Consider the following 22,435-nt stretch of genomic DNA (forward strand, 5'->3'; position numbering starts at 1 on the left):
CCCTTCAATCAATAATGTCTGTGCCAACCAAGACGCCAATTTAAACTGCACTTCTGCCTACTCATGGCCAACATCCCTTTCCATGTGTGTAGGAAGGAACTGCAAATGCTGGTTTAAACTGAAGATAGACACAAAAACATAGAAACATAGAAACATAGAAATTAGGTGCAGGAGTAGGCCATTCGGCCCTTCGAGCCTGCACCGCCATTCAATATGATCATGGCTGATCATCCAACTCAGTATCCCGTACCTGCCTTCTCTCCATACCCTCTGATCCCCTTAGCCACAAGGGCCACATCTAACTCCCTCTTAAATATAGCCAATGAACTGGCCTCGACTACCCTCTGTGGCAGGGAGTTCCAGAGATTCACCACTCTGTGTGAAAAAAGTTCTTCTCATCTCGGTTTTAAAGGATTTCCCCCTTATCCTTAAGCTGTGACCCCTTGTCCTGGACTTCCCCAACATCGGGAGCAATCTTCCTGCATCTAGCCTGTCCAACCCCTTAAGAATTTTGTAAGTTTCTATAAGATCCCCTCTCAATCTCCTAAATTCTAGAGAGTATAAACCAAGTCTATCCAGTCTTTCTTCATAAGACAGTCCTGACATCCCAGGAATCAGTCTGGTGAACCTTCTCTGCACTCCCTCTATGGCAATAATGTCCTTCCTCAGATTTGGAGACCAAAACTGTACGCAATACTCCAGGTGTGGTCTCACCAAGACCCTGTACAACTGCAGTAGAACCTCCCTGCTCCTATACTCAAATCCTTTTGCTATGAAAGCTAACATACCATTCGCTTTCTTCACTGCCTGCTGCACCTGCATGCCCACTTTCAATGACTGGTGTACCATGACACCCAGGTCTCGCTGCATCTCCCCTTTTCCTAGTCGGCCACCATTTAAATAATAGTCTGCTTTCCTGTTTTTGCCACCAAAATGGATAACCTCACATTTATCCACATTATACTGCATCTGCCAAACATTTGCCCACTCACCCAGCCTATCCAAGTCACCTTGCAGTCTCCTAGCATCCTCCTCACAGCTAACACTGCCCCCCAGCTTAGTGTCATCCGCAAACTTGGAGATATTGCCTTCAATTCCCTCATCCAGATCATTAATATATATTGTAAATAGCTGGGGTCCCAGCACTGAGCCTTGCGGTACCCCACTAGTCATTGCCTGCCATTCTGAAAAGGACCTGTTTACTCCTACTCTTTGCTTCCTGTTTGCCAGCCAGTTCTCTATCCACATCAATACTGAACCCCCAATGGCGTGTGCTTTAAGTTTGTAAACTAATCTCTTATGTGGGACCTTGTCGAAAGCCTTCTGGAAGTCCAGATACACCACATCCACTGGTTCTCCCCTATCCACGCTACTAGTTACATCCTCGAAAAATTCTATAAGATTCGTCAGACATGATTTACCTTTTGTAAATCCATGCTGACTTTGTCCAATGATTTCACCACTTTCCAAATGTGCTGCTAGCCCATCTTTAATAACTGACTCTAGCAGTTTCCCCACTACCGATGTTAGACTAACTGGTCTGTAATTCCCCGTTTTCTCTCTCCCTCCCTTCTTAAAAAGTGGGGTTACGTTTGCTACCCGCCAATCCTCAGGAACTACTCCAGAATCTAAAGAGTTTTGAAAGATTATTACTAATGCATCCACTATTTCTGGAGCTATTTCCTTAAGTACTCTGGGATGCATCGGCCTTTAATCCATTTAATTTACCCAACACCACTTCCCGGCTAACCTGGATTTCACTCAATTCCTCCAACTCCTTTGACCCGCGGTCCCCTGCTATTTCCGGCAGATTATTTATGTCTTCCTTAGTGAAGACGGAACCAAAGTAGTTATTCAATTGGTCCGCCATATCCTTGTTCCCCATGATCAACTCACCTGTTTCTGACTGCAAGGGACCTACATTTGTTTTAACTAATCTCTTTCTTTTCACATATCTATAAAAACTTTTGCAGTCAGTTTTTATGTTCCCTGCCAGTTTTCTTTCATAATCTATTTTTCCTTTCCTAATTAAGCCCTTTGTCCTCCTCTGCTGGTCTCTGAATTTCTCCCAGTCCTCCGGTATGCTGCTTTTTCTGGCTAATTTGTACGCATCATCCTTCGCTTTGATACTATCCCTGATTTCCCTTGTTATCCACGGATGCACTACCTTCCCTGATTTATTCTTTTGCCAAACTGGGATGAACAATTTTTGTAGTTCATCCATGCAGTCTTTAAATGTCTTCCATTGCATATCCACCGTCAACCCTTTTAGAATTAATTGCCAGTCAATCTTGGCCAATTCACGTCTCATACCCTCAAAGTTACCTTTCTTTAAGTTCAGAACCATTGTTTCTGAATTAACAATGTCACTCTCCATCCTAATGAAGAACTCAACCATATTATGGTCACTCTTGCCCAAGGGGGCACGTACAACAAGACTGCTAACTAACCCTTCCTCATTACTCAATACCCAGTCTAAAATAGCCTGCTCTCTCGTTGGTTCCTCTACATGTTGATTTAGATAACTATCCCGCATACATTCCAAGAAATCCTCTTCCTCAGCACCCCTGCCAATTTGATTCACCCAATCTATATGTAGATTGAAGTCACCCATTATAACGGTTTTGCCTTTGTCGCACGCATTTCTAATTTCCTGTTTGATACCATCTCCAACTTCACTACTACTGTTAGGTGGCCTGTACACAACACCCACCAGCGTTTTCTGCCCCTTAATGTTTCGCAGCTCTACCCATACCGATTCCACATCCTGCAAACTAATGTCCTTCCTTTCCATTGCGTTAATGTCCTCTCTAATCAGCAACGCTACCCCACCTCCTTTTCCTTTACTCTATCCCTCCTGAATATTGAATATCCCTGGATGTTCAGCTCCCAGCCTTGGTCACCCTGGAGCCATGTCTCCGTGATCCCAACTATATCATAGTCATTAATAGCTATCTGCACATTCAACTCATCCACCTTATCACGAATGCTCCTTGCATTGAGACACAAAGCCTTCAGGCTTGTTTTTACAACACTCTTACCCCTTATACAATTTTGTTGAAAAGTGGCCCTTTTTGATTTTTGCCCTGGATTTTCCGGCCTGCCACTTTTACTTTTCACCTTGCTACCTATTGCTTCTACCCTCATTTTACACCCCTCTGTCTCTACGCTCACACATTTAAGAAACCCTTTCCCTTTAACTCCATCCTCCACTAGCCCATTCGACACCCCACCCCCCTTATTCAGTTTAAATCCACCCGTGTAGCAGTGGCAAACCTGCCTGCCAGAATGCTGGTCCCACACCTGTTAAGATGCAATCCGTCCCTTTTGTACAGTTCCCCCTTACCCCAAAACAGATCCCAGTGATCTAAGAATCTAAATCCCTGCCCCGTGCACCAGTTCCTCAGCCACACGTTCAGGTCCCGTATCTCCCTGTTCCTGCTCTCGCCAGCACGAGGAACTGGAAACAAACCGGAGATAACAACCCTGGAGGTCCTGCTTTTCAGCATTTTTCCGAGCTCTCTAAAGTCACGCTGCAGAATATTCATCCCCTTCTTTCCGACATCGTTTGTGCCGACATGCACTACCACTTCCGGATGTTCACCTTCGCCCTTGAGGATTTTCTGCACTCTGTCCGTGACATCCTGGATCCTGGCACCAGGAAGGCAGCACGCCATCCTCGCATCCCGTCTGTTGCCACAGAAACCCCTGTCCGTACCTCTCACAATGGAGTCACCCACTACAATGGCGTTGCCTGCCTTAGGCCTTTTTGGTTTTGGCTCAACAGCCCTATTCGCATCACAAGCCAGTCCGTTGCCCAGTGTAAACACCTCTTCTGTCCCGACAGCTTCTAAGTGGGTGAACCTGTTCACAAGAGGTACAACACCCGGGGACGTTGGCATTCCATGCTTCCCTCCTGTTCTCACTGTCTCCCACCTTCTCTCTTCCAGTACGTTAGGTGTAACAATCGTACTGTAGGACTTGTCGAGGAACGACTCCGTTTCTCGGACGAACCGGAGGTCATCCACTTGCTTCTCAAGTTCCCCAACACGGCCCTTCAGGAGCTCTACCTGGATGCACTTCTCGCATTTGTAGCAGCCAGAGGCACCGGCGGTGTCCTTGACCTCCCACATACTGCAAGCATCGCACTGAATCAGCTTGCCTGACATCTCCTTCTTTCGTCTCCTCTCCAAAGACTCTCGAGCCAAAGACTCACACTTTACTCACAGGGCACTTCCCTCACAAGGCCGCTCACTCACTGCCGCTCGCTAAGAGCAGTCTTGCTTAAATTGACGGATAAATTGCCTGATTTACCAATTTAATCAGCAAAAAAGCTGGAGTAACTCAGCGGGTCAGACAGCATCTCTGGTGAAAAGGAATAGGTGATGTTTCGGGTTGAGACCATTCTTCAGACTGAGAGTCACGGGAAAGGGAAAGGTCCATCCCTTTCTAGATTCTGATTCTAAACTAGAGTAAAGCATTCAGCTTTCTGAACAGGAACAGAAAATGTATTGCAATATATGTTTCCCCCCCAATAAGTTAACAGTAGCGTTAGTATTTTGCAGGGACTCATAATGTTCTAATTAAAGTAGCATAAATAATGTATAGAAACTAAAGGCAACAAATAATGTTTGTGTTTCGAGAAGTTTGGAAGCCATAGGACAAACTGCAGGAGTCCCAGCTGAGATATATGATTCATCGTTAGTTACCAGTGACATGTCAGTAGACTGGAGGGTGGCTGTTGCTGTGTCTTTATTTAAGAGGGACTGCAAAGAAAAACGTACACCTGACATCTGTTATAGTTAAAGTACTGGAGGGGATTCAGAAGGACAAGATAAACATGCATTTGGAAAAATAGGGGTTGCTTAGGGATGGTCAGCATTGCTTTGTGCATGGAAGATCATGATTCACAAAACTGATTTGACTTTTTATTTAAATAATTAACCAAGGATTTTGACAACAGGGCCATAGATGTTGTCCATATCATGTACCTGTACACTGTAAATGGATCAATTGTAATCATGTATTGTCTTTCTGTTGACTCATTAGCATGCAACAAAAGCTTTTCACTGTACACGTGACAATAAACTAAATTGAAATTGAAGGTCTTTGATAAGGTTCTGCATGGTAGGCTTGAGTATAGATGGCATGGGATATAGGGAGAGCTTGTTAATATATAATTGGCTTGATGATAGGAAGCAGAGGGTGATGGTGGAAAGTTGTTTTTTGGACTGGAGGCCCGTGACTAATGGTGCGCCTCAGCGATCAGTGTAGTTTGTCATCTATATCAATAACATAGACGAGAATGTACAAGGCATGGTTGGAAACATTGCAGATGGCATGAAAATAAATGGAATTGTGGGCAAAGAAGAAGGTTATCAAGAACACAGAGTAGGATCTTGATCAACTCGGTAAGTGGGCCAAGGAATATCAACCGCTTTCTGTATGAAAAAATCCTTATCCCTCCGATCCGTTAAAAACTACTTTCTTTCACATTTAAACTGTGCCCTCTTGTTTTTGATATCCCTACCACGGGGGAAAAATTCCAATTATCTACTCTGTTTTGGCTTCACATAATGTTATACACCTCGATCAGGTCACCCCTCAGCCCCCTCAACTTCAAGCTAAACAAGCCTAGCCCATTCAATCGCTTCCTGTGACTAAAGTCCATAGCAAAGAAACTGGAAAGAGTACAAAAAAGATTTATGAGGAAGTTATAGGGTTTGGAGGGTTTGAGTTACAAGGAGGGGCTGGAGAGGCTTTTTTCCTTGGAGTATGGGAGGCCGAGGGGTGACCTTCTCGAGGTTTATAAAATCATGAGGGGCATAGAAAAGGTGAATAGCCAGTCTTTTCACTAGGGTAGGCGTGCAAAATCCCAAGGGCATAGGTTTAAGGTGAGAGGGGAAAGAATTAATAGGAATCCGAGGGGCAACTTCACATCGGGTGGTGGGTACCTAGAACAAGGTGGTGCAGGAAGTGGTACAGGTGGGTACAATTCTGAAATTTAAAATATATTTGGACAGGGATATGCTTAGGAAAGATTTTGAGGGATGTGGGCCAAGAGCACTAGCTCAGTTATGCAACTTGGTCAACGTGGATGGGTACGTTTGAAGGGGCCGTTGCTAAGCTGTACGATTCCAATGTCCTTCAACCCGGGTAACATCTGGGTGAATCTCTATACTCTCTCTAGTGCAATCATCTCCTTCCTATGGCGTGGAAACCAGAACTGCGTACAATAGTCCAAACACAGCCTTACCAGTATTTTCTAAAGTTGTAACTCAACATCAAATTTTGTATTCAATGCTTCCACTTATGAAGACAAACATGTCAGATGTTTTCTTCACTATTTCTACCCCTGTTGGCCATTTCAGGGAACTGTGGACCCTGAGGTCTCACTGGTTATCAACATTCCTTGGTGTATTTACTACATATGTCCTAAAACGCATCACTCACACTTGTCAGGATTAAATTCCATTTGCCAATGTTCTGCCCAACTTTCCGACTGATCTATATCCTGACCATCTTCCTAGCTATCCACAAACAAATGTTGTTCCACCAACCTCCGTGCCATCTGCAAACCTACTTATCATACCACCTACATTTATATCTGAGTCATTAAAATATATCAAAGACAACAAGGTTCCCAGCACCAACTAGTGGTGATGCACTACTAGTCACAGACTTCCAATCAGAAAAAACATCCCAAACTCTGCCTCCTACTGCCATGCCAATTTTAGATTCAATTAGTCAGCTTTCTTTGAATCGCCTGTGCCTTAAACTTCTGGATCAATCCACAATGCAGGACCTTGTCAGATACCTTACTCAAGTTCATATCATCAATGCCTGCCACTCTCCCTTCACCAATCTCCATTGTTACCTCCTCAAAAAACCTCAAGTTGGTGAGACAGATTTTCCTCATTACAAAACAATGCTAACTCTCCTTAATCAGTCCCCATCTTTCCAACTGAAAATAAATCCTTAGAATTTTCTCCAATGCTTTTCCTTTCCATTGATGCAAGGCTCAGAGCTTAGCTCCACTGCCCTTCTTAAAGGAACAACATTTGTTGTCCTCCAGTCTTCTTGGGACAGCCAAGATCTTTAGAGCCCTAGCGATATCCTCCCTTGTTTCCCATAACATTCAAGGACAAATCTTATCTGGCCCAGTGATTTATCCATCTTTATGTATTCCAAGGCCTCAATCATCCCCACCTTCTTAAAACCTACTCACTCCTGAAAATTCCCCGTCCGCTTGAACTCACTACCCTTCACACCCTTCTCGTTGGTGTATTATTCATTTAGGATTTCCCCACTTCCCCAAGTTCCACACATAGATTATCCTTTTGGTCATTAAAGAGGCCCACTCTTTCCAGTCCACCCACTCTACCCTCTTGATCCCGATATACCTGGATAATCACTTAGCATTCTCCTTAACCTCACCTTATAAGGGTATTTCATGGCTCTATTTGCCTCCCTAATTTCCTCTGTAGGCACTCAGTTACAAACATCCTCTATATTCCTCAAGCTATATTGAAATAATCAAAATAGCCAAAGGGATTGTAAAAATTCTTGATAAAAAGTCAATAGTGTGGGACAATTAAGCAGCTTAGCGAACATTTGGGTAATAATGCCCAATCACCTTCACGAATCAACACAGATATATCTCATGATGTTTATACTGCAAACGAGCCTCTCCTTCCTCCATCTCACCGAATGAACACGATTTTCTGTCCTTTCACCCACAGTGGCTACATAACCTCTTTCAATCCAATCTATGATACTCGTGTCAATTACTCTGGAGAGCAGATTTCAGATTCTAAAGGGCATGTCCCACTTGGGCCTGTCCCAGGTGGCGCACAAAGATTTTGTGAAACCCAATATCCTGGGGCGCCGCGCTCGACCGCCCGTCACTGCCTACGTCACCACGCACGCTTAATGCACGCCATGCGCGCATCACGTGTGTCATAACGCATAAATGATGTTGTGTAAATGACGCGCATATATCGTCCAAGTGGGAAAGGCCCTTAACTCCTCTCTGAATAACAAAATCACTCAATGTACATAAAAGAACATAAAACAATACAGCACGGGGGAACAGGTCCTTTGGCCCGAAATGTCTGTGGGGAATATTATACTACATTAAAGTAATTTCCTCTGTGTGTCTGTGATCCATATTCCTCCATTCCTTGCAAATCCATGTGCCTATCTAAAACGCTATTAAATGCCTGTATCTTCTTCAACTATCACCCCAGGCAGCACATTCCAGGTATCCATCATTTTGTGTGAGAAAAAACCTTCCCTGCAAAGCTCTTTTAAACTCCCCCCATCTTCTGACCTAACAGCTATGCTCTTCAGTCATTTTCACACTAGGAAACAGATTCTGACTGTTCACCCTATATATGCCTCTCTCATCATTTTATATACTTCTATCAGTCTCCCCAAAACACGTGCTCCAGAGAAAACAATCCGAGTTTGTTCAATCTCTCCTTACATTCTAACTTTCCCTGCAACACTCCAAATGTTCGGGAAAGGACGTTCTTTTAGGAAGGAGATGAGGAGGAATTCCTTTAGTCAGAGGGTGGTAAATCTGTGGAATTCTTCACCACAGAAGGCTGTGGAGGTCAAGTCAGTGGATATATTTAAGGCCGAGATATATACTGTAGATTCTTGATTAGTGCAGGTGTCAGAGGTTATGGGGAGAAGGTAGGAGGATGGGATTAGGAGGGAGAGATGAATCAGCCATGATTGAATGGTGGAGTTGACTTGATGGGCCAAATGGCCTAATTCTGCTCTTATCACATTACCTTATGATCTAATCCAAGCAGCATCCTGATAAACCTCTTCTGCACCCTCTCCAAATGCTTTAAAAATTGGTTTTATTAGTGACTATCTTAGATATATTACTTCACACAAATTGAAGCATCTTCAATGCATGTAGAAAAAAGGCACAATCGTTGTTAAAAGCAATGTTTCAAATATTAATCTAGTTCGTGGCGTTCTTTCAGCTTGATGTACACTGGATGTAATCTCTGTCTCACCTAATCAGGTGGTTTATTTCCAAAGGCAGAAGTGCGTTAAAAATGAATGACACTCATTTATTTCTGTTCTGTTCCTCGCTGGTGCAAGCTCACTGAATATAACTTCGTTATTTAAATAATTGGCGCATTAGAGCAAATGTCACTCGGAAAAGACTGGAGGATGCTTATGCTGCAAGAGCATTTTTTGAAGGCTATGTACGATTCATAAAGCACCAGAGGGTAGATTTATAAGTCAAGGGTCCACCTAACTGATGCAGAAACTATTTTGAAATAGTTACAACCGCAAACATTTGATTCCAACCACATTTCATCTTTTGTGCATCTTTGTGTATGTACAGAAAGTTACTTCGCTTATAAATGAAATATTTAAACAGGGGTTTTATGGCAAATGTCAGTGTGTCAAATATGTGGCTCAACATGACCAAAGAGAAATCACTTCAAACAAATTAAATCTGAATTACTGTCAAGGTCTGTATAAAATTGTGAACAGGAAATTGACTAAATGAAGTTTCCACTCAATTACTGCAACTGTACACTCGTGTTTGATCCACCGTCACATTAAGGAAGTCCTTTAATTTGTTTTCCATCTCCCAGCAATGAGGTTTTCCACCCAGCACCAAGGGCCACTGCCTTTCCTGAGCAGAACATGCAAACCTTGCAGATGATTGCAAAAGGGTCTCGACCCGCAACGTCACCCATTCCTTCTCTCCGGAGATGCTGCCTGTCCCGCTGAGTTACTCCAGCATTTTGCGACTACCTTCGATTTAAACCAGCATCTGCAGTTCTTTCCTACACGTGATTGTAAAATCTGTGCTGGGTTTGTCCCAGGAGAGGAGTGTAAATGCTATACAGGGTTTTTCCTGTTCTGGACGAAAAGCCTTTTCTGACATCTGCCAAGGTGACCATTTTTGAATTGTGAAACAAAACCTATCATCGATCCCAAATCGTGCAGATATAATCATGGACGGAATCCCCTCTGGTACAGCAGCTTGTATTGTCATGGATTGTTCACCATCCAGATCACAGAATGTTCTCAATTTCAATGAGATCTCCCCTCAATTTTCCAAACTCTTGAGAATACAGGGCATATCCACTCCTTATATGGTAAACCCACCCGTTCACTCACACACCTTCACGTGGACTACCTCTTCCTTCTCTTTCTTGATCTCCATCTTTGTCCCGGGATATAGGCTAGCCACAAACGTAGATTCAAAGCCTACAGACCGCTGCACCCATCTTGAATTCAACTTCCCCCCCACCCTGCCTCCTGTGAGACTCGATTCTTTTATCTGAATTCTTCCATCTTTTTTATATTTGTTGCAATTACAAGACTTTCTACAGAGGTATCTTGCTTTTTCTTGAATATCCCTCTCTAGCACAGTGGCGAGAGCTCCTGCCCTGGGAAAGAGCAAGGAAACAGTTCCTCTCTTCATCTTGCACCCCACCAGCCTCCCAATGGTACATCTTATGCAACTTCCATCAGCTCCAACAAGATTCCACGATCGAACACATCTTTCCCTCCCTCAGTTCATTATTTTGGATGGGCTGTTCCCTTTGTAACTCACTGATCCACTCTCCCTGCCCCCTTGATCCCGATTACGGATGCTGTCTGTATGGAGTTTGTACGTTCTCCCTGTGAACACGTGGGTTTTCTCTGGGTGCTCCAGTTTCCTTCCACACTCCAAAGACGTACTGGTTGGTAGGTTAATTGACTTTGATAAAATTGTAAATTGTCCCTTGTCTGTAGGATAGTGTTAGTGTACAGGGTGATCACTGGCCAGCATGGACTTGGTGGGCTGAAGGGTCTGTTTCCGCTTTATGTTTCTAATGTCTAAAGGGACATGGATAGGATAGTTTAGAAGAATACTGGCCAAATACAGGCAGGTGGACTAGTGTAGATGGGATATGTTGGCTGGCATGGGCAAGTTGGGCCAAAGAGCCTGTTTCCATGCTGTATGAATTTTTATAACTCTATTTGCAAATTCAGCAAGTGTGAATTTCCATTACCCAAACAGCCGTAACACAAGGTTCACCAGTTCTGCAGTGGTCTCACTCTTGTCTCCTGTACATTGGGGAAATGAACCATGGGTTGGATGACCACATTCGATCCACAGTGTGACCCTGAGCTTCCTGGTGCCTGCCTCTTCAACCCCTCACTCTGACCTCTGCCTGTGATTCCTGCTTTGTTATAATTAGGCCCAATGTGACTTTCTGCGCTGTTGTAATCAGATCCAATGCAAGCCTGAGGAACAAAACCTCATCACCTGGGCTCATTGTAGTTTTCTGGATGCAATATTGATGTCCACACCTTCAGGTAATTTGCCTTCAATGCATCAGAATTGGGCATTGCTGTTGTAAGTCATCCAACTGTGATATTGGCTCAGTTTTTGCTTCCCATTAGTTAGTGACCTTGCCTTTGCATTATCACCCTCAAATGGCTTGCATTAATCCATTGACAGGGGAAAATATTCTACCAGATCTGCTGAGCATTTCCATCATTTTGTTTTACTTTCAGCATTGTAAACCTCAGTTACACTCCCTTCACACAAACACTTATTTCTTGGGGTAGGGAAATAAAAACTGTACAAGTGTTCCAGGTGTGGTTTCACCCATTTCCTGACAGCCAGACAGCTTTGTTCCTATACTCTATAACCCCGGATTTGCCTGGATGTTAGCTTTCAGTGACTTGCATACAGACATGCTCATGTTCCTTGGCACGTCAATATAATTCATTCTCTTACAATTAAAAACATTTCCTTTTTTGTTTTATGCAGCTTTATAAAACTCTGCTTAGATGGAGCATTTTGTACAGTTCTGGTCACTGCCACAGGAAAGACGTGCAGGCGTTGGACAGAGTGCAGAAGAGGTTCACCAGGATGTGGTCTGGATTGGAGTGCATTAGCATAAAGAAGTTGGACAAACATAATTGTGTTCTCTGGAGCATTGGAGGATGATGGGTGACCTGATTGAAGCATGTAAAATAATAACAGGAATAGTTAAGTAGATAGAGTATTTTTCCTAGCGTGGAAATGATAAATACCAGACAGAATAGATTTAAAGGTGAGAGGGGAAATATTTCGAGAAGATTTATGAGCAAGATTTTAAAAATATATATATACACAGGGAGCAATGTGGCCTGGAATGCACTGGTAGAGGAGGTGGTGGAAGCAGATACTGTATAATACCAATGATTAAACAACATATAGATGGGCACTTGAACAGGCAAGGAATAGAGGGATATAGACCATGTGTAAGCAGAAGAGATTTCTTTAAATTGGCATCACGTTCTGCATAGACATGGCATAGTAGGTATGTTGCTGTGTTGTCCATGTTGTCTAATATGGATGACTTCAAAGGATTTTCATATTATATAATGTCCTTGCCCAACATTCAGCTTCTCTCGGAGGTAGACGCAAAATGCTGGAGTAACTCAGCGGGACAGGCAGCAGCATCTCTGGATAGAAGGAATGGGTGACGTTTCGGGTCGAGACCCTTCTTCAGACTGATTCAGCTTCTCTCTATCTTCTTGAAGCATCTTTCTATCTCCCTCCCTGGTCTCTGTTCCAACTGGTTGGCTGTGATTTGGGCTGTAAGCATATTTTAATACCTTGCAGATTGACCACTGAGTGAAGTCTCCACAGATACTCACAGAAGGGAAATCATGGGTTATCCCTGAGTGTATGATGGGACAAGTGACAAATCAGGCAACTAAGTTGCCATGTTTCTCGTCTACTACCGCTTGATTTGTTGCCAGACACTACAAACTCTGCAAATGAAGAAATGTTCTGGAATTACAAAGAAGCAAACTGCTGAGCTGAGCTGTGTAACGCTCACCGGGTGAATGCTGAGCATAAAGCTCATTTGCAATGGCACTGATAGGATCCTTTTCTTTTCTCCACATCAGTCTGAAGAAGGGTTTCGACCCGAAACGTTGCCTATTTCCTACGCATCACAATTGCTGCCTCACCCGCTGAGTTTCTCCAGCATTTGTGTCTACCTTCAATTTTCCAGCATCTGCAGTTCCTTCTTAAACATCATTTTCTTGTTCACCTTGTTAGAAACATTGAAAATAGGTGCAGGAGTAGGCCATTCGGCCCTTCGAGCCTGCACCGCCTTTCAATATGATCATGGCTGATCATCCAACTCAGTATCCTGTACCTGCCTTCTCTCCATACCCCCTGATCCCTTTAGCCACAAGGGCCACATCTAACTCCCTCTTAAATATAGCCAATGAACTGGCCTCAACTACCTTCTGTGGCAGAGAATTCTTGGTCCAGGAATGAATTTGTAACTGAGCAGCAAGCATCTGCATCCAATCCCTTCAAAACATCTCACTAACACACACTCACACGTACACACACACACATCCAGACCCCCCCATCACTGCTCCTAGGCACAGACAAGACATTGTTGAAAACAAATTCAACTACAACACGACTTGATTAGCCAGCTTCCTGCTAATCAAGAATATTTCTAAAACTGGTACTGACACACCCAAGCAGATAATGATTTGTTAATTAATACAAAAGAAAAAGAAACATGTTACGAGTGCACATGTTACGAATCCACATTTTCCATGGGTGCTTACCTTGTTACTTGGGTTCTTGTACCGAAATCAAGTGTCCTCATGGACCGCAGGACCTCCACACAACCCATATACTGAAACAGGAAAGGAGAAAGGCATATAACTTTCTTAAAATTATTCAAAGATGAACTATATGAACAAAATTAAGTAATTTTGAGGTCAGTGAAACAACAAGTTGTGTGCACCCCACTATACTGACCAACATTGCTACTCCAGGCCCTAACCTGGGTGAACTGGAAACATTTCGAGATGGGTCCGTGGAGCAGCAATTATTATCAGCTGCATCTTCTGATCTGCTTCTGACATTGACTCACTTCACTTCAGACACATTTTGGAATCAGGATACGAAGAACAGCCGGCATCATGTAAAATGTTTAGCATGTGGGAGGAAGAATGTATTTCTATCCCATTTCATCCTTCCAAGAGGATGAAAAACAACGGGAGATGGTCATTTGCTAATAATCATTCAATGGCAGCAGAGGTGGAGTTTGAGCAGTTTGATGATTATACAAACAACAAAGGAACAAAGTCAGTCAGCATCTGTGGAAAGTGAAACTATTCCATGTTTCAGGTCAGGGGCTCGTCCTCAGAACTGGGGAGGGGAGAGTAGAGGGGAACAGTTTTCAAAGTAGAGCTGGGTGAATCAGTGAGTCAAAGTCAGAGTCATTGAGTTATACAGCGATGTAAACAGGCCCTCTCGGTCCAAGTCCTCCATTGCAACCAAGATGTCCTTATGAGCTAGTCTCAATTGCCTACATTTGGCCAATATCCCTCTAAAACCTTCCTACACATTCAACTGTCCAAATATCTTTAAATGTTGTAATTGTACTTCCTCTACCACCTCCTCTAGCAGCTCATCCACATACATGCCATCCCCTGAAAAAGTTGTCCCTACAGTCTCATTTAAATCTTTCCCCTCTCACCTTAAACTTATGCCCTCTAATTTATGATTGCCTTACCCTGGGAAGTTCACCTTATCCATGTCCTTTTATATATCTGCACAAGGTCACACCGCAGGTTCCTATGTTCCAGGGAAAGTGTCACAGCCTTTTGAATCTTTCCTTATAACTGGAGTTCCCCAATCTTGGTAACATCCCCATTAATCCTTTCTACATCCTTTCTAACGTAATTACATACTTCCTATAGCTGGGTGACCAGAACTGAACATAATACTCCAAGTGTGATCTGACTGATGACTGATACAGTGGCAAAATGATGTCCCAATTCTGTATTCAGTGCCCTGGGTGAGAAAGGCAAGTTCTTTACAATACTGTCTAGTGCAGCACGCTGGCGTAGCCAGAAACCCGGATTCGATCCTGACTATGGGTGCTTCTCTGTACAGAATTTGTACGTTCTCCCCATGCCCTGGTTTTCTCCGAGATCTCCGGTTTCCTCCCACACTCCAAGCAGGTTTGTAGATTAACTGGCTTGGTATAAATGTAAATTGTCCCGAGTGTGTGTAGGATAGTGTAAGTATGCAGGGATCGCTGGTCAGTGCGGATTCAGTGGGCCAAAGGGCCTGGTTCCGTGCTGTGTCTCTAAACTAAACTAAACTTGTGTTGCTACTTTTGGGGAACTATATACCTGCACTCCTAGGTGCCTCTATTCTACACCATTCTCCAGGACATTACCATTTACAGTGCAAATCCTGGATTAATTTATCAAAATGTTATTTTGTCCAAGTTAAATTCCATCGGCCATTCCTGGGTCCATTCGTCCAGTTTCTTTTGTAATCTTAGATAACCTTTTTCTCAGTCCACTACAGTACTACACCACCAATTTTGGTGTCATCTGCAAACTTACTGAGGTGCTTTCAGATGAGCCCTTCCACAGTCAATACTCAGTCAAGAGTTGTGAAGATAAACATAAGAGTCTCGATTGTTGAGCTGCCTAATTTGCACAATATCCGCGTGGGAGGTTTACAACAAAGGCTGTGGATTGGAATGTGTTCAGCGGGTGGCAGCAAGAAGTTGCACTTTGAAGATTTGCTTTTGCTCGTAAAAAGTGAATTTGTGATTTTTATTTAAATGGATCATCACTAACAGACTATTCTTGAAAGAGACCCAGGAGAGTACGGTTTGCTCTGCATTACCTTTACACCTCTGCATCACAATGCATTCAGGAGATGACTCATTCTATGAGGTTATAGCGTGAACAAATCATTCCTGCTTTTTTTAGCTTTAATTTCAAACAGCAACCCAAAGAAAGGTTTTAAAAAGAAATCAATATTTTGTTTTGATAATAAATGATCCCAAATTACTTATTTTGTCACTGACTCACACCTGCATAAATGGATGACTTTTACATCAGGCACCTTTCTGACACTAGGGAGGTGTCTACATACTCATAGAAATCTGGCTCACCGTCCAAGGGGTTCACTAGTTTAATGGGCATAATATTGGTCCAGCAATGCAAAGGTAGAAAGTTCAATTTCAAATTCCTAATCACATAGGTGTTGAAATTTAAAGATCATAATTTGGCAAATTGGCAAACAAAAAATGGATGACGATGACAACTTTCAATTTACTCTAAAACCAAATTAATGTAGTATGAAGGAATATGACAGGTGGCTTTCAATAAGAGTTTGGAGGAGGTGAGAAATGACTCAATTATCACCTTTATAAGGCATTGCCATGGAAGTGTTTGGTTTAAGGAAGTCAGCGACAGCTTGTGAAACATTCATTAGTTAGAATCAGAGTCAGAGAGTCACACAGTGCAGAAACAGGTTATTTGGCCCAACTTGCCCATGCCAACCAAGATACCCCATCTAAGCTAGTTCCACCTTCTGGAGTTTGGCCCATATCTCTCTAAACCTTTCCTGTCCATATACCCGTCGAAATGTCTTTTAACTGTTGTTATAGTACCTGCCTCAACTACCACCTCTGGCAGCTTCTCCATATCCCATCACCCTCTGTGTGAAAAAGTTGTCCCTCAGATTCCTATTCAAACTTTTCCCCTCTCACCTTCAACTTATGTCCTCTGGTTCTTGATTCCTCTACTCTGGGTATTGGGATTGAATTCACCCTAATTGCCTCATGATTTTACACACCTCTATAAGATTACTCCTCAGTCTCCAGCGCTCCAATGAATAGAGTTCTAACCTGCCCAATATCTCCTTATAGCTCAGGCCCTCAAGTTCTGACAACATCCTCATAAATCTTCTCTGCACCCTTTCCTGCTTAGCAAGATCTTTCCTATGCAGGGTGAACAAAATTGAACACTGTACTCCAAATATGTTCTCCCTTGTCCATTTTTCCATTCCCAGCAACTACACCAGTTCTTGCAGCATTTTCCCTTACAACTGCAGGCAACACTATCTGTTCTTCCATCTCTTCCCTTCCAACATCTAGGAACCCAAACTGTCTTTCCAGGTGAAGCAGTAATTCACGTGCTCTTCTTCCAATCTAGTGTGAGCAGGGATGAATGATTCTGAGAAATCAAATTACCGTCCCATCTTCCACCTCAGCATGGAGGCAGCCTTCTGGAGTACTACACCTTGAGATAACTTGATTTCTGTCTTTATCAGTTATCTATCTGTGGTGTGGCCTCGGTTGTTAAAAAAAAAAAGGAACTGCAGATGCTGGTTTGCAAAAGAAGACGCAGAGTGCTGGAGTAGCTCAATGGCTCTGGCAGCATCTCAGGAGGACATGGATAGGTGATGTTTCAATTGGGACCTTTCATCAGACTTCTTCTGAAGGGGCTCCAGCCAAAAAGTCACCTATCCATGTTCTCCTGAGATGTTGTCTGATCTACTGAGCTACTACAGCACTTTGTGTCTTTCTACATTGCTTGGTTTGTTTCTTTTCTTCCCCTTTCATCTCTCTGATAGAGGAGGATATGTCAATGACTCATTGACTAGATAACTTTATCAAAGACATTTGCTTGCCCTACTTGCCCTGCACCTTAACAATCCATGTTTGGCTCTTTCCAAATTCTGACAAAGGATCTCCAATCTGAAACTTTGACAGATGCAACCTAACCTGTTGAGCATTTCCTGTATTACGTGCTTTCATTTTAGATTTCCCTCATCTGCACTCCTTTGACTGGAGACAAGAAATGGTCAATACATCCAACTCACACCACAGTTGGAGAGAAAAAAAAACCAGGCATTGATGATTTAAATTGTTTATATCCAAGACTACAGAAATGCAAAATTGTAAGTCAAATTGATTACCCGTTATAAAGTATTAATAGCACTGAAAGTGCACTAAACATTGAAAGACAAGAGCTTCATTTGATGAATTGACATGTGATATAATGTCTTTTATTGGCCATTGCATGGATCCAGACACACTGATGTTTGACATGCTTATTGATCTGTGATAATGTATTATGACCAAGGCAGTCATAATTCCAGAACTTGGTGTTGGCTGAAAGTTAACATTTATTTTGCTCTTCTCTCAGCGGCCTCTACGAGGTGGAGGAGAGAATTATTGCACCCTTGTACGTTGGCAACCCGTGGCCCATGGGGTACCACTGGAATTACCTCTGCAACCACAAGGGTTTGCGAATGTATATCAATGATTCGGAGGAAAGGGAATGTCAATAATCGGATGTCAGTTTGGAAAATGGCATAAAATTAGGCGAGAAGGCAAGGGGAAGGGGAAGACAGACAGTCTGGGGACACATACTAAGTAAGATGAGTGTGGAAAATGTAGTCTGATGTGGGAAAATGGGAGTCATTTATTTTGAAAGAGCACATTTTTTGGAAGAGAGATTTAAAGAAAGCAGTAGCATTAAGGGATCCGAGATGCCAAATACAGGAATCACCAGAAAGTTAAAATACATTTCAGAAGTTGATGGAATGATCTTGAAACATATGAGATTCATAGGGGACATGATAGGGCAAATACAGAGGGTGTTTCTTCACATGGGAGAGTTCAATAACAGAGGGCATATTAATATGCTGTATTTACCTGTTCAATATTTAAGTAATCATTTCTGTAATCAAAGAGATTAAACTCTGAAGAACAGATATTTTTGGATTCAGATTTGCTATGGTGACACTACAATGAAGAAACAATCTTGGAAGTAGCAGGTAGCAACTAGATGAGTACATATAGGTTGGTTACCATTAATATTGCCTGCAGCTCAGTTGATAGTACAGCTGTTTCCAAGTCAATAGGTTGGTGGTTCAGGACCCAGACGAGGCTCTGGAGCAGAAAAATCTAAACTCCAGTGAAACTGAATGATTGCTGCAATGTCGGAGGAGCTGTCTTTATTATGATATTATTAATATGCTCGTTCACATATGGATCCCACAACTGTACTTTGAAGAACAAGATAGTAACTCAACTAATAATTAGCCCACATCCTTAAGTAGATTACATAGTTACTGCTGCCAGTGGGAAATTGTTCTTCCCGTCAGCCATAATCCCCCAATACAATGTGACTACACCTAAAATTCCTTTTAATTGGCTGTAAAACACTTTGGGTCACCTTGTGTCAAAGGTGCATTGTGAATGTGTGCCTTTAGTACTCATGTTAAGAGGTCAGTAATGCCCCTGTCCCACTTAAGAAACCTGAACGGAAACCTCTGGAGACTTTGCGCCCCACCCAATGTTTCCGTGCGGTTCTCGGAGGTTTTTGTCAGTCTCCCTACCTGCTTCCACTACCTGCAACCTCCGGCAACCAATTGCAACCTCCGGGAACTGCATGGAAACCTTGGGTGGGGCGCAAAGTCTCCAGAGGTTTCCGTTCAGGTTTCCCAAGTGGGACAGGGGCATTATTAAATGGCTGCAAATATCAAAAATATCTGTGTCTTCTCATGTAAGCTGGAATCACTGAGGAAGGAGCAAAAGGGTTAGGTGTCGCGTTGACAAACGGTTTTCAGGCCTGAGACACAAGAGGCTGCAGATACTGGAATCTTGTGCAAAGAACAAACTTCTGGAGGAACTCAGTGAATCTGTGGAGGGAAATGGACGGAAGTCTGAATAAGAAACCCAACCTAAAATGTTGTCTGTCTATGTCCTTCCACAGATGCTGTCTGACCTTCTGAGTTCCTCCTGGAGTTTACCTGTTTTTGACAAAGTCCAGCCTGGTCAAAGGTTCACCCCTTTCTCCTGCAGACGGTGATGGAAGTCAAACAAAATTCACAATTTGCAGTTGGAGATATTTGGAAACAGTGGAGCTAAAACTTTCAGCAATCTGCGAATGCAACCAGCCTGCCAGTGATTGCAACTGGTGCGTGGGCACTCTCAATGGGTCCGAAACTCCAGAAACATATTTCCAAACAAATTGGGAGGAAAATCAATTTTAGTGCAACTTTGCTAACAAAGAAGGCATAAGGTTTAGCCATGCTGAGGCAGCACCTGGAGCATTGTGTATATTAATCATCTTCTCTAAAAAAAAACATATACTTGCCACAGAGGGAGTGTGACAATGATTCTGTGGAACAGTTCCATATTTTCGAGCTCAATTGGACCTCAATGTCGACAGGTATTTAGAATGGGTATTCAGTTCAATACTGCTCGGAATTATTGCTGAACTTGAGTGAATGCAATACTCCCTGGTCTGTTCTTCTAGTGTCCCTCTTACCCTCCCTCAATTCTCAATAGGCGGTGGAGTGTTGTCCACTATCTAGGAGAGCCATCTACATATTGCTTGAGAAAACTATCCTGGACACAGTTTGAATAGGTTCCTCCACATACAAAGTCCTTAGCACCATTGCTGTCCCAGTGCATAAGTCAATATGAGGGATGTTAAAATCATCTACTATTGCAACCTTATTATTTGAACACCTCTCTGTGATGTCCATACATATTTACTCCTCTAATTCCTGCCCCTCCTCTACATCCCTCGTGTAGCAACTGTACCACAGAACATTGAGTGGCAGTCCGGTCCACCCCTTAACCACATTCCTTCATGGCGATAAAATCCCAATCTCATATACCGACCCATGCCCTGAGTTCATCTGCCTTACCTGTCAGCCTTCTTTCATTGAAATAAATCTAGTTCAGTCCATCAGATTTTCCTCACTCACTATCTTGTACCTGGCTACTGAAGTTATTTTCTTTAACTTCCACATTTGCCTCAAATTTCTCACCTGCCACACAACTGCCCTGAATCTCACCCTCTGGTACTATGGAGGTAACACATCATTCTGGAGTCTTGCTGAATCAACAGTGAATGTGGATGGTTGGAACAAAGGCAAAGTTCTACTAATGCCCCTGTCCCACTTAGGAAACCTGAACGGAAACCTCTGGAGACTTTGCGCCCCACCCAAGGTTTCCGTGCGGTTCCTGGAAGTTCCCGGAGGTTTTTGTCAGTCTCTCTACCTGCTTCCACTACCTGCAACCTCCGGGAACCGCACGGAAACCTTGGGTGGGGCGCAAAGTCTCCAGAGGTTTCCATACAGGTTTCCTAAGTGGGACAGGGGCATTACCACACCCTTGTGGTGGGTGAAGTGGCAATCTGACATCCCTCAAGTTCACTCACTCCTTTCAAAAGAAGTTTAACTAAAGAGGGGCAAGTCAAGAATTCCATACAACCCATACTTTCTGAGAACGAGTCTTCGACCTAAAGCGCTAACTCTGTTTCTCTCTTCACAGATCCAGCCGAACTTGCTGACTATTTTCAGCATTGTCTGTGTTCATTCCGTTGTGCTGCAGCAAGCATGAATTTCATTGTCCTATCTGGGACACATGACAATAAACTCTCTTGACTTAATTAAATGCCCAAAATATTTTCAAAAGATTTTTATCGCTGCTATAATCAGTATCACTAGTTTGCAGTAATTGAATTAGTTAAACTTTATTTCTAGGAGATTACAACACGTTTTGTGGGTTATATTTGTTTGTAATCCATTACCTTTTGACACAGGTGTATGGTTCCCTGAAAGTGGCGAGTCAGGTGGACAGGGCGGTGAAGACGGCTTCTGGCACACTTGACTTCAATGGGAAGGATATCAAGTACAGATGTTGGGATATCATGATGAAGCTATCTAGAAATATTGGTGGGAGTTGAAGTATTGTGTCTTTGTATTGTTATTCTGGTCACCCAGAGATATGAAGGATGACATTAAATTGGAAAGGGTGCAAAAGAGATTCACCAAGATATTACAAAGCTTGGGCTTTGATTTATTGAGAGAGGCTGAATAGGCTTGGGCTTTTCTTTTTGGAGCATAGGAGACTGAGCAGTGACCTTATTGAGGTGTACAAGATCATGAGAGACATGGGTAAAGTGAGCACTCACTTTCTTTCCCCCAGGGTAGAGGACACTAATAGAATCTCTTTGCTCCAACAGTTTAATTGGTGATTAAAATCAACCCTACTTCTTTCTTGGCTACATTGTCTCCTCTTATTCATCAGTCAACAATTTCACTGGACTGTAATTGTAATTTGTAATTTATTTATTTAGAGGACAGTGCATATTAATAAACATTTACATGTAATACGCAAGATTGTAGCCAGTAGCTAATTTCCATCTTTAGTCCCTCTGGTAAACAAGGTAAACACATCACGACACAATCATTCAATAAGAAAAAAGACAAAACAAAAGATAAAAACAAAACAAAACAAACAATAAAGTAAAAAAGTAGCAATAAAAGAGTACCATAGGATAATTTTAAGGTAGATTATGATTGCAATTTTGATTTTGCAGTAACCATGTTTTTAGATGTTTGGTAAATGAGGTAAGGGTTGGCAGATCCCGTATGACGCATGGTATCGCGTTCTAGGTCTGCGACGCTCGATATGAAAATACTGACTGCCCAAAGACACTTTTCCTAAACGGGACTATACAATCACCCCTGGAGGCTGCTCTTGATCTGTCAAGATCTGTCATCAATAGATCTAAAACTGTACTATCTCGCTGT

At 42.8% G+C, this 22,435-nt stretch overlaps 1 protein-coding gene across 1 annotated transcript in view; it reads right to left on the reverse strand.

Annotated features, from left to right (window-relative positions):
* The window catches only part of LOC116991483 (SHC-transforming protein 1-like), a 64,248-nt gene that overhangs the window by 36,073 nt on the left and 5,740 nt on the right, over positions 1 to 22,435 (reverse strand). Inside the window, exon 2 of the mRNA XM_033050113.1 lies at positions 13,624 to 13,694. Within this exon, the coding sequence (XP_032906004.1) occupies positions 13,624 to 13,694 (71 nt within the window). The remainder of the gene's footprint in view (positions 1 to 13,623; positions 13,695 to 22,435) is intronic.

This window comes from Amblyraja radiata, chromosome 34, assembly GCF_010909765.2.
Source record: "Amblyraja radiata isolate CabotCenter1 chromosome 34, sAmbRad1.1.pri, whole genome shotgun sequence".
Classification (NCBI taxonomy): domain Eukaryota; kingdom Metazoa; phylum Chordata; class Chondrichthyes; order Rajiformes; family Rajidae; genus Amblyraja; species Amblyraja radiata.